This window comes from Saccopteryx leptura, chromosome 1 (assembly GCF_036850995.1).
Source record: "Saccopteryx leptura isolate mSacLep1 chromosome 1, mSacLep1_pri_phased_curated, whole genome shotgun sequence".
Taxonomy (NCBI): Eukaryota; Metazoa; Chordata; class Mammalia; order Chiroptera; family Emballonuridae; genus Saccopteryx; species Saccopteryx leptura.
The window spans coordinates 138,953,815-138,967,175 of record NC_089503.1 but is presented as its reverse complement, the minus strand read 5'-3'; the positions used below and the strand labels follow the sequence as shown (position 1 = coordinate 138,967,175).

The 13,361-nt window shown below is 40.3% G+C and overlaps 1 protein-coding gene across 5 annotated transcripts in view; it reads right to left on the bottom strand.

The window, feature by feature from the left end:
* Positions 1-12,670, bottom strand: part of RNF180 (ring finger protein 180) — a 206,718-nt gene extending 194,048 nt beyond the window's left edge. The window contains exon 1 of one of the 5 annotated variants that reach the window (XM_066375807.1): positions 12,610-12,670. Coding sequence is in view for 1 of the 5 variants with exons in the window: in XM_066375789.1 (XP_066231886.1) it covers positions 12,224-12,229 (6 nt within the window). In the remaining 4 variants the exon portion in view is untranslated. Of the gene's footprint in view, positions 1-11,774; positions 11,853-12,012; positions 12,182-12,223; positions 12,486-12,609 lie in introns of those variants that run through there. The other 4 variants (XM_066375789.1, XM_066375818.1, XM_066375798.1 and 1 more) reach the window with 4 other exon arrangements.
* Positions 12,671-13,361: the final 691 nt, after the last annotated feature.

Sequence of the window (13,361 nt, the reverse complement as noted above, 5' to 3'; positions counted from 1 at the left end):
CAGGATTTTCAGCTGGATGGAATATAGTCTAATATAAATAACAGTGGATGGCTCTAAAATTTTTGACATGAGCAATTGTAAGGATGGAGTTGCCATGAACTGATGTGGGGAAGGATGCGGGTGACACAAGCGGGCAAATCAGGAGTCCAGATTTGGATATAAGTTTGAGATGTCCACTCAACTTTCAAGTGGAACTATTAAGTACATAGCTGGATTCAAGATTCTGTAGTTCTAAAGAGTATCCAAGCAAAAGATTTATTTTATTTCTTTAAGACTTTTTATTCATTTTAGAGAGGAGCAGGAGAGGGAGGGAGGGAGGGAGGGAGAGAGAGAGAGAGAGAGAAGGGGGGGGAGGAAAGGAAGCATGAACTCCCATGTGCCTTGACCAGACAAGCCCAGGGTTTCAAACCAGTGACCTCAGAGTTCCAGGTCGATGCTTTATCCACTGCACCACCACAGGTCAGGAAAAGCAAGAGATTTAAATGTGAGATCATACTCTGAAGCCATTAAAATGGAGAAATCTACAAGGTTGTGAGTATGGATAGAGAACCTAATACTATACCCTGGGTTCACTTAAATTTTCTGGGGATCTAAATTTTCTCTCAATTATGTCCATTAATTCTCAATCATTTCCTCCTGGGTTCTGTAATCTTGAAGTATGAACTTATCTTTACCATGAGACAAGTATAGGACCTTGAGGACCTGTCCCTCCAGAAAGAACAGTTTCATAGTGTATCTGCTAAATGTTCAAGGGACATCATCAGCACAGGAATCCTTTTTAGGTGAGTTTCTCAGTTTGAGAGTCCTTTGCTTACCCTGCTAGAACAAATTTAATTCCTCAAGTCTCAAGTTAAGAATTGCCAGGTGACTTGCATGATGTCAGAATATGAAAATGGGTAAATAAAAAAAATAACCCAATCAAGCAGTTATCCTACCTTTGCTATACAGACTATTTCAGGGTAAACAAATAGTTGGTGAGAAGATATTCTTCAGAATAGAGGCATCATGATAATAAAACAGGATGATTAATATAATCACCATTTTCAACTCCTAATAAAATGATAGATTTTGGGGAAAAAACATCAACAGACACTAAAAACATTAGAATAAAGGAATGGAACATTTTATAATGAATGTATAAGGCTATTAATACCTTGCACTCCAAGATCAATCTTACTATCATAACTAAATGATCATAATTAAAAATAGGACAACTGGTTCCTGGCCAGGTGCTCAGTGGATAGAGCATTATCCCAGTTTGATCTCTGGTCAGGGCACATATGATTAGCAGCCAATAAGTGCACAAATAAAATGGAACAACTAAGTGGAACAACAAGCTGATCTCTCTCAAACCAATGAAAACATTAAAAAAATTAGGACAACTATTAGTTTGCAAGGGCTACAATTTCAAAGTATCACAGACTAGGTAGCTTTAACAACAGAAATTTATTTTCTCACAGTCTGGATGATAGAAGTCTAAGATAAAGGGCCATAAGGGTTGATTTCTTTTTAAGTTTTAGATGGCTGCCTTCTCATGTGTCCTCACATGATCTTTCCTCTTGAGGTACATATTCTAATGTCTCTTTATGAGTCCAAATTTCCTTTACTTATAAATTACATAAATTGTTAAAGATGAATAATTTTATGTATATTCCAGTGATAAACTGTGTGGCCTGTTTATTTCATTTATTTCTTTACACCTTACCTTAACAAGAAAGAATTTGTGAAAGTAAGGCAGGAAGCTGAAACCTTAGGAAGACCAATGTTGTAACTACCTGTTGTCATAAAACTGTTAAACAAAAAAGCAGTCAATTATATTGATAAATTGAAAATACTGATCCAGTATAAGATATTACAAACAAAATTAAGAGACAGGAAGAAGAAATCTATAAATACTATAAGCAAACGGTTAATATCCAATGGTGAGATTCAGCAGCAGAACTGACACCTAATTGTTGAGTTTGGTGAACTGGTTGTTAAATGGCACTTGTAATCCGAGTTCTCTCTAAGGTGGGCGCATGGGCAGCCGCCCAATATGGAAATCACAAATTCACATTCCTTACTCTTTTTTATCGTTCATCTGCACAACAGCGTGTTCTAAGCACCTACAGTAATGTTCATTCCGTCCGTAGGTGAAAAAAATTGCAAGTGAGGATGCCAATCAAGAAGCAATATAGAAATATTATAAATAACAATTTTATTGTTTTTTTGTCAAGTATTAAATATCTTTGCATTAATATTTTAAAACTCATAACATAATCTAGTTTTGTGTACCTCTTTTATTGTTCTTACTTAAGTATTAAATACATGAAATAATAAACTACCTTTCAGTATATCATTTTTATACCTAACACGGTCATTAGGGCAAAGAATTGGTTGTTACACTGGGGAACAAAATTTTTGTTGCATCCACAAAAACACTTGTTCTTACTTAATTCGAGTGTGCTAATCTCAAATCTGACATTAGCTTTTCTCTGTAAGCTACAGTTTTTTTGCAATTCAAGATTTTAGGTTTTCATCTTATTGTAAAATTTTCAACATTTAGTTTAACATAATGAAGTAGAATGTCTTCTTGGGCATCATCTTTGTGAAAATATAATAATTTATATAATACAGTAAATACACTAATACACTAAAACAGGGGTCGGGAACCTATGGCTTGAATACAGATGTGGCTCTTTTGATGGCTGCATCTGGCTCACAGACAAATCTTTAATAAAAAAAATAATAATGTTAAAAATATAAAACATTCTCATGTATTATAATCCATTCATTCCTACCACTCATGTTTATGGTTGCGGGTGGCTGGAGCCAATCACAGCTGTGGCTGGAGCCAATCCAGGACAACATCAAATTTTTATTGGCTAATGCATAATGTACACAGGTTGTTGGGAGGTCAGGAAGTAAACTTCCCTCCTTTTAATCAAGTAGTCAGCTAGCTAAATGCAGAAACTTTTGACGAAGAAGATGGCTAAAAGAAAAAAAAGATGAATATCACACTTTTCAGCAGGAATGGATAGAGGAATTCGCCTTTGTGGAGAGAGCAGGTTCTGCAGTGTGTCTAATTTGCAATGATAAAATTGCATCGATGAAACGGTCAAATAAAAAGCGGCACTTCGACACACACCATATTACATTTGCATCGAAATATCCAGCGGGGGGATAGCAGGAAGAAAGCATGTCAAGAGCTACTGTGCAGAGTGCAAGCTAGTCAGCAGCAACTCTGTGTTTGGACCCAACAAGGTGACTAGAATTCGGTTAGCTTTTCTGGTGCTTTAGTAATTGTGAGAAATGGAAAGCCATTCACAGATGGGGAGTATGCCAAAACATTCATGCTTGATGTTGCCAATGAACTTTTTGACGACTTTTTGAATAAAGACAAGATAATCAAATGAATAAAAGACATGCCTCTGTCAACAAGAACTGTTCATGATCGTACCATCATGATGGCAAATCAAGTGAAGGACATAAATGCAGCACCATTCTTTTCTCTCGCTTTGGATGAGTCAACAGACGTAAGCCATTTATCCCAGTTCAGCATGATTGCAAGGTATGCTGTCAGTGACACATTGCATGAGGAAAGTCTTGCTGTTTTGCCTATGAAAGAGACAACAAGAGGGGAGGATTTATTCAAGTCTTTCACTGAGTGTGCTAAAGAAAAACATCTACCAATGGATAAACTTATTTCGGTGTGTACTGATGGTGCTCCGTGCATGGTGGAGATAAACAGAGGGTTCGTAGTGCTTCTTTGTGAACATGAAAAGAGACCCATCCTAAGTTTTCACTGCATCCTACATCAGGAGGTGCTTTGTGCTCAGCTGTGTGGCAAACAGCTTGGTGGGGTGATGTTGCTGGTCATTCAGGTGGTCAACTTTATTGTTGCCCAAGCTTTAAATGATTGCCAGTTTAAAACACTGCTAGATAAAGTTGGAAATAATTATCCTGGTCTGCTTCTGCACAGCAATGTGTGTTGGTTGTCAAGACGGAAGGTGCTCAGCCGTTTTGCGGTTTGTCTGAGCGAAATCCGGACTTTTCTTAAAATGAAAAACGTCGAGCATCCTGAGTTAGCCAACACTGAGTGGCTATTGAAGTTCTACTATCTCATGGACATGACTGAACATCCGAACCAGCTCAACGTGAAAACGCAAGGCGTTGGAAATACACTCTTACCCCTTCAACAAGCAGTGTTTGCATTTGAAAACAAGGTGGAACTCTTCATCACTGACACTGAAACATGTTGTTTACTACACTTTGAAAAACTGGGAGAGTTTAAAGATGCATGCACAGCAAGTGACCCTGCTCAACATCTTGATCTCCAGCAGCTAGTCGGGCTTCGCATCTAATCTCCTGCAGTCATTCAAAGTGCGCTTTGGAGAATTTCGTGAGCACACTTGTCTTTTTAAGTCCATCACCCATCCACATGAGTGTGCAGTGGACAGCACCAAGCTGAGTTACATCCCCGGTGTCTTCGTCAGAGATTTTGAGCTACAAGCTGCTGACCCGAAGGCCTCAGACATGTCCGTGAATAAGTTTAAGTCACTGAATGAAGATTTGGAAAGACTTGCACGACAGCAAGCAGAGTTGGCGAGCAAACACAAGTAGGGAGAAATGAAAAAACCTTAACCCGTGGACCAGCTGATTTTCAAAACTTGGAATGTGCTTCCCGTCACATACCACACACTGCAGCGTGTGAGTATTGCTGTACTGACAATGTTTGGCTCTACATATGCATGTGAGCAGTCTTTCTCACATCAAAAGAACGTTAAGACCAACCTACGATCACGTTTAATGGATGGAAGTCTCAACGCCTGCATGAAGCTTAACCTCACCACGTATCAACCAGACTATAAAGCCATCAGCAAAACCATGCAGCACCAGAAGTTAAGAAGTAAGAAGTACTTTATTCACCATTGGTTAGCAATAGCATAACAACATTATTAAAAAGAATTCAGAGACTTATTGTACTTTAAAAGTGTTGGTCTTACATAAAATGTACACATTTACTTGTATTTAGTGTTAAACATATTATATGGCTCTCACGGAATTACTTTTAAAAATATGTGGCGTTCATGGCTCTCTCAGCCAAAAAGGTTCCCAACCCCTGCACTAAAAGATATGATTGCATCAGAATTTGTCTACAATTTCGAAATAGAACATATTAAAACACTTAATCATAAAATTTGCGCAAAACTTATTTAAATTCTGTTCAGGCAAAAATTTGCGTTTCTGGCTCTTGCATTTGTGTACTTGTTGAAGACAATCTCGTTTGATGCTCCAACAGTAGTCTGCTCATCACTAACAGCTCCAAGATATTCAGGAAACTTATCAAGGTAACTGCTCAGGAAGTGAATCTTAACGCTCATGTCACATCCAATATCGTGGAAAGCCAATAGCATCCTTTGAACCAGAAGTTCATACTTTTCTGCTTTTCTGTTGCCAAGGAAATTCTTTGTAACTGCCACAAAAGACTGCCATGCTGCTTTCTCCTCTTTTTTTTTTTTTTTTTGCATTTTTCTGAAGCTGGAAACAGGGAGAGACAGTCAGACAGACTCCCGCATGCGCCCGACCGGGATCCACCCAGCACGCCCACCAGGGGGCGATGCTCTGCCCACTCTAGCGCCTGAGGCAGAGGCCACAGAGCCATCCCCAGCGCCCGGGCCATTTTTGCTCCAGTAGAGCCTTGGCTATGGGAGGGGAAGAGAGAGACAGAGAGGAAGGTGCGGCGGAGGGGTGGAGAAGCAAATGGGCGCTTCTCCTGTGTGCCCTGGCCGGGAATCGAACCCGGGTCCTCTGCACGCTAGGCCGATGCTCTACCGCTGAGCCAACCGGTCAGGGCCTGCTTTCTCCTCTTTATTTATCTTCCTGGCAAATTTTTTGTCACGTATTAGAGTTCGAATTTGAGGTCCATTGAATACACCTTCTTTTATCTTCTTGAAAGACAAGGCAGGAAAAGCAGAAATAATATGTTGAAAGCATTCACTTTCTCTATTCAAAGCCTGAACAAACTGCTTCATTAAGCCAAGTTTGATGTGAAGTGGGGGAGAAATGATCCTGTCTCGATTAACTACAGATTCATTCAGAATATTTGGCATCCCTACTTCCAGAGCTTCACGTTTCGGCCACTCTTTCTTTGTCCAGTGTTTCTCCCAAGCTTGACTGTCCCACAAACCCAGAAAGCAAGGATACTTCGTGAAACCTCTCTGTTGTCCTAGCAGGAAATTTACCATTTTAAGATCCACACAAATGATCCAGTTATGCTCCTCATACTTCACAAAGTCGAGGACAATTACTATGACATTATAATCTTCTTGCAGATGAGTTGAATAATCAATTAGAACCGCTGCATAAACATTACCGTTGTGTAGGAGAACACATTTCAGACTCTGTTTAGAGCTGTCAAGAAAGAGCTGCCATTCTGTTGGACTGTAAGTGGTAACACCTAGCTGGATGAGAAGACTACTGATGTCATGACAGTAAACAAAGTGTTTGTCTTCGGAAAAAAAGTCCACAAAAATTTGTTCATGCTTCCTGAAATGGGATACTTTAGCTGACTGGTGAAGTACATTCTTTTCTTGAATCCTGGAGGCTACTAACTCAGCTGCTTTCTTTGATAGGCCCAAATCTCTTACTAAGTCTTCAATTCGGGTTGGCTAAACTGCTGAGGGGTTAATGACTGCTTGGCATCAGAAGAAGACCCTTCAAATTCTACAACCATTTCCTCATGCATCTTATCAAAATACACTTGATTACCATGTTCACTTTCTTTGTCCTTAGAAGAAATAAAACCATTAAAAACTGGAACCGGGAGTGTCTCAGAGCATTGCTGAAGGAATACTAGGATATGCGATGATATGACGTTTTTTCTTGCCGATGCCCTTTGTATGGATCAGACAGAATCCTTAGGTTCACACCAAACAATGGGAATACCAAAAGGCATTCCTTTGCATTTGCCTTTAGTCTAGTCATGAAGCATTTCCACACAATTATGACACACAATATGAGGAGCCTAATTCTTGTCTTGATTGTCAAGGGGAACTTGAAAATAGGCAATATAAGCACGTCACAAATGATGAAATATAGCGCCTTTGATGTTGAAGTGTGTAACAGCCACAAATATAACAGAAGGTGTCAGGACTATTCTTACATTTACGCCTACTCGAAGGAGCCATGATTCAATCTTAAAACAAAATAAGAGGGTGTTTTTATCAGATAATAATTTTTTACATTTAAAAACAACTACAATTATGTAAAAGTGATGTTTGTAAAACATTAATTTCCTTGTGGTTATGTTCAATCCAAGAGTCGTTGCCCTTTAACTCCAATTGAAAAACCAATGCATGCCATTAACTGTAACAAAAAGAAACTAAAATTGCATAAAAACTACAGCATGCACCAAAAAACAGATTTCAGATTTGGAATCAGTGATGCAGAAATATATAGAAACAGTTCTACAACCTCATGCAACAGAAAATGAAAAAAAAATTGTTCTCCAGTGTTTGAATCCCATCACTGTTAATATCTACAATTAATTCTACAACAATTTTTTTCTTTTCTTTTTTTTTCTTAAGTGAGAAGTGGGGAGGCAGACAGACAGATTCCTGCATGTACCTGATCAGGATCCACTTGACAAACCCACTAAAGGCTGATGCTCTGCCCATTTGTGGCGTTGCTCCGTTGCAACAAGAGCCATTCTAGCACCTGAGGTGGAGGCCATGGAGCCATCCTTAGCGACTGGGCCAACTTTGCTCTATTGGAGCCTTGGCTGCGGAAGGGGAAGAGAGAAAGCAGAGGAAGAAGGGTGGAGAAGCAGATGGGTGCTTCTCTTGTGTGCCCTGGCCAGGAATTGAACCCAGGACTTCCACACACCAGGCCGATACTCTACCACTGAGCCAACCAGCCAGGGCCTAATTCTACAACAATTTTAAAAAGGCAAATATCCAACAGAAGAACAAACAAAGACTATGAAAGAACAATTCTCAGAAAAAGAATCCAAAATTGCCAATAATCATAAGCAAAGTGTTTAACTTCACCAGAAATCAGGAAAAATAAAAGTAAAACAAGATACCATTTCACACCAATCACACTGGGAAAAATGTAAAAGTGTAACAATAGGAAGCAGAAAAACGATCAGGAGCAACAAGAATCTCATAAACCACTATGGGGAGGTATAACTAGGTGTAATCTGTAACCATTCTGGAAAGCAATTTTGCAAGAGTTGACAAAAATGAAACGTGTATCTATGGATCTGCAGTACTAATTTTAGGTTTGTGTAAGCCTAAGATAATTTATGTCATATAGGAATGTTCATTATAGCCACATTTTATGGTAGCAGCAAAAAATTAGAAACGAACCAAGTGTTCATCAATAGGAGATTTGACAAATGCTTTTATGTTCATTGATACAATGTAATACTATGCAGCAATAAAAACTAAAGCTATATACATCTAGAAAAAAAATCAGAAGTATGTTAAACAAGGAAAAGGCTGCAGAAATATACACAGTATAGAATAATACACACATAGCTAAGTTACAAAAAATTTTAAAGCATGTGCAACTATGTTATATTTTATTTACTATGCATGCAAATGTAGCAAAAGTATAAAAACATGAATAGGAATGATAGACACCAAGTTTAGGATAATGATAACCTCCATTCTGTCTAAGTTTTAAATGATAGCTCAGATTTAGATAGCAAGTAAAGTGGACAGGAATGGGCATCTTGAGCAAGAAAAATACAAGAAAGCAAAAAACAAAGTTGGGAAATGGTATGGTGTTCAGTGAGCAAAATGTACTGACTAAAGCAGAAAAAAAACTTTATTTAGGACCCAACAGTCTTAGCTAGTTCTAAATCACACAGGTACAGCTATATAAATATTCATTATAAGTGTGTGTGTGTGTGTGTGTGTGTGTGTGTGTGTATCTTCATCTTCTAGAAGACAAATGGTATGGGAAAGAAGAGATTCTAACTTAAAACCAAAAATGGCCCAAAATATATATACCTTAGTTTTAATTTTTCTCTATAAAATAGGCTTTTAAGTAATAAGTCCCCGATTTACTTATTAAATCACTGGCTTACAGGTTTATGTTACTCATTGCATGCTGACTAAATTCACATATTTCAATTCTGGCCCTTTGGATAAGTTTTTTTCAACAGGTTTTTATACAGGTTAGGTAATTCTCATTCAGAATAAGTCTCATACTTATTTCAGCAATTTTATGAAGAATGTTTTGAAGCTGCTTTTAAAACCTGTAGTAATAAACTACTGGTTGTTTCTAAGCTTTTCTAGATACTAAACAAACAGTGAACTAATATGGTAAATAAATTATAGAATTTGAGGATACTTCTATTATTATTAGAATATTATCTTATATTTCTCCTTGCTACAGAAAAAATTAACAATATAAAAAATGTAATCACTCCAATTTTCTCAGCTAGCTTTGGAAGAGACTTACCATTCAAATCCTTTCCCAAATATTCTCAAAAATCAGAGAAACCAACTAAACACCTTGTTAACCAAGCAGTTGATGTTTACTGTATCAAGGGCACTCAGTTTTCATCAATACAATTCTATTTTTGTAAAATTTACGGTATACAAGAGTCAAAACAAGGTATTGTAATGTGGGCTATTTTACTAAGGACTGCCTACTTATTGGGGCTTTGATAATGAGAAATTTTGACTAGATCTTAAATATGAACTATTAAATTTCCAAATTGAGCCTGACCAGGAGGTGGCGCAGTGGACAGAGCATCAGCATCAATCAACCTGGGACTCTGAGAACCCACTTTCGAAACCCCAAGGTCACTGCCAGTTTGAATGTGGGCTCATCGGCTTGAGCATGGGATCACAGACATGACCCCATGGTCTCTAGCTTGAGCCCCAAGGTCACTGGCTTGAGCCCCAAGGTCACTGGCTTAAGCAAGGGGTCAGTGGTTCAGCTGGAGCCTGTGGGTTAAGGTACATATGAGAAGCAATCAATGAACAACTAAAGTGCCACAATGACGAGCTGATGCTTTTCATCTCTTTCGTTCCTGTCTGTTTCTCAATCTCTCGCTAAAAATAAAAATTAAAAAAAATTTCCAAACTGAGGAGAAAGTTATGTTATATATGAAACAGATACACTCATAGCTTCCTTGAGCTTCCTTCTTTACTGAGCCAACTACCTTCTGCCCAAAGATGGCAATCAAAGATGAAGTAAAATCAGAGATTAGTGTGAGGGTCAAAAGTAAGATACAATTCATGGATAGCATGAGATGGGCATGGGCCATTATCTGGGAGACAAACCATTGTCACTTCAATACTTTTTATCTCAAAATCTGTGACTTTTCTCAAAGTTACTATCCACTCTTGGTTAAAAAGAGAGATGTCCGCTAAATAGTGGAATTTTTCCTATTTAAATATCTAAAGGATAGCACCCCTTCTTTTCATATGCTTCTGATTATACATTTATTATGCAGTGGAATGTAGTATATTTGTAGCCACAGAATTATCCCTGTTCTCAAGCTGCAGCCTGCACAGAAAAATACCTACTTCTAACTGTTCCCTCAGAAATTGATTTCACATGTTTATCATAAAACTCCTTAATGATTTTAGGGGACCAGGCCAATATCTCCTTAACTGCTAATACAGTATAGTTATAACAGACTTCTTGGCACTTACAATATAAGACATACAATACATATAGTCATAAAATTTTCAAACAACCTAGAAATGAAGAAAATGAATGCATCTGGTAATTGGTGTCATCAAGAAAATCTGTTGCACACACAACTTGCTAATGATTTTTTTGAAAAGCAATTTTATATTTTGATGAGGCCATTCTGACCCAGCTGTATTACATTCAAAATATGTCACATAGAGGCATATTTTATGATTATAAATTATTATAAAGATTCACACTTGCATTTATGTGAAGTTCAAACTTTTATATCAAATATTTCCCCAACTTAATACTATCTCAATATTACATGTTACTTACTTGTTGTAGTCTACTTAAAACATGCACATGACTACCAAGTAATTTTCATTAAAATTATTAAAATGACTATCCTCTTAAACTTGTAGTTCTTTTGTATTAAAAAAGAAAACTTGCTGCTCAATATTTAGGGATACCCAGGAACTTGCCTCTCCATTCCATTTATTATTTAAATAAACATTTAGGATCTCTACTATGATGATCACCAAGTAACTCTGAATCCCAGTGGCAAACATATTCATATAGGAGATTAAAGATATGACAGATGAGAGACAAACCAAATTTAGTCCTTACTACAGTACCTCCCTAGTGATCCTACTCAACAACTGAAATGACTCTGGTCTTTTAAGTATCACTTTTAAGGGGTGCTATTCCAAGAGTCTGGAAGAACTCAACTCCACTTTTAAAGAAAGGTTTTTAGTAATTAATGAGTAAATAAAATGAGTGTCGGGCACTGTGAGCGCTACATTTTGCTTGAGGTTGAGTGACTGGACCAAGGACAAGTGTCAGTCAGGTCCTAACCACAGCTCCCACGAGTGCTGAATGCTTAGTGTTGCTATAATCATTTATTTTCGGGTGCCTCAGCTGTCTCGTCTGTAAAATGGGAAGAGTTTAATAGCAACCTGGATACACAGTGCTCCTTTGAAGTTAACTAATGAATGCTCTCCTGGGTGCACTTAAAACTATTAGATGCTACAAAAGTAGGTAGTGCGATTCCTAAAAGAACAGGGCAGTATAAACAAGTCAATGCTAATTAAAGCGCTAACCACTCCCCGCCGCCACGCCGGACTCTCTCCCACCTGCACCTCCAGCTCGCCGGGGACCCCCGCGTCGCCCCGAGTCTACCGCCGGACCAACGCCGCCCGCGCGCAGCCGCGACGCCGACACCGAAATGGACCAGACAAAAGAGAGGGGCTCGGTGCCCAGGGAATGGGCGGAGGGCAGGACGTGCCGACCCGCCCACGAGGCGAACCGGCCGCACTCCTCCACCGCTACCCCGAGGGCCCCGCCTTCCCGGCGCCTGGCCGCCGGGCTCACCTTTCCGGGCGCCGTGTAATTCCACCCGGTCCCGGCTGGCGCCCCGAGGCCGGCGCGGAGCCTCAGGTGCGAAAGTTACACCGCGGCCGCGTCCCCTGAGGCCGCGCCGGGCGTGGGGGCGGCGGCCAGTGCGGGCCGGAGTCGCGGCGGCCGGAGAGGCCGGCAGGCCAGACCCGGGGACGCGCCCGCCCGCCCGCCGGCCGGCCCTTACCTGCATCCGCGCCCGGGGGCCAGCCCCGCGCGCCCGGGGCCCGCCGGCTCCGATTGCGGCCGCGGCTCCGGCGGGCGAAGCCGATCGGGAGACGGGAAGCGGCAGGAGCCAAACCCCGCGGAAAGCGCTCGGCCGCGTCGGCAGCCGGGAGTCCGCGGCCTCGCTCGCAGCGCCCGGCCCGCCCCGCCGCCGGCTCTCCACGCCCGCGGCCCCGGCCGAGCCGCGTGGGCCGCGCCGCCCCGCGCCCTGACCCCGCACAGACCTGCGAGCAGCGCGGTGGGTGGCCCGTAGGAAACTTGCTCCCGTCGTCCCCTCCTCGGGGCCGCGGAGGTCGCCGCTACCCCGCGGCCTCACCAGCCCTCCTAGTGTTCCAGCTCCGGGCCCACCTGCGGGGGCTGTTCCTGGCGTCCCGCGACCCCCCGCCGCGCCCAGGGCTCTTCCCGACGCAGCGCCACTGCCTGGACTGAGCTTTTCCTTCTGACAACACTCCCTAAATTGCTTACCTTCTTGTGCCTCAAGTTCCACCTGTGTGCAATCAATATTAACCACAGTGCTCTTGACTCCACTCTTGACAGGTTACAGTGGGTGGTGTAAGCTGATGAAGGGAGGTAAATGAAAGTGCTTATTCAGAAAGCTGAAGAAATGTAATTTGTATTTGCCATCAACCAATACATGCTAATTTGCATTTTTTACTATTAAAATTCCATCAGTTCTATTCAAAATTCCATTAGTGACAGTAAATTAGGAGTTGATTAGTATTGTATTACTTATATTAAAATTATAATTAGATAAGTTATATATAATAATTAAAATGTGTAATATATTTTATAATAAATATATGAGTGAATATTAGTATTAATAAAATTAAGCCAGAATTTTTTTTAACCAGGTATGATCCCTCACCAATTCTTAAAACACATTAATAAGAAAAGCCTTCTTTCAAAATAAAGCATGATATTATGAAAATATCAGACTTGAGAGTCATGATTTTCACCTACATGTTCTTGGGCAAATAATATAACTTTAACTCCAAGTTCCTCAAGTATAAAAATGGTTTATCTTAATTGGTATGTCATAGTGCTTGTGATTATCAAATGAGAGCATTATGTGATAGTGTCTTAAAAACAATCCATTCTTT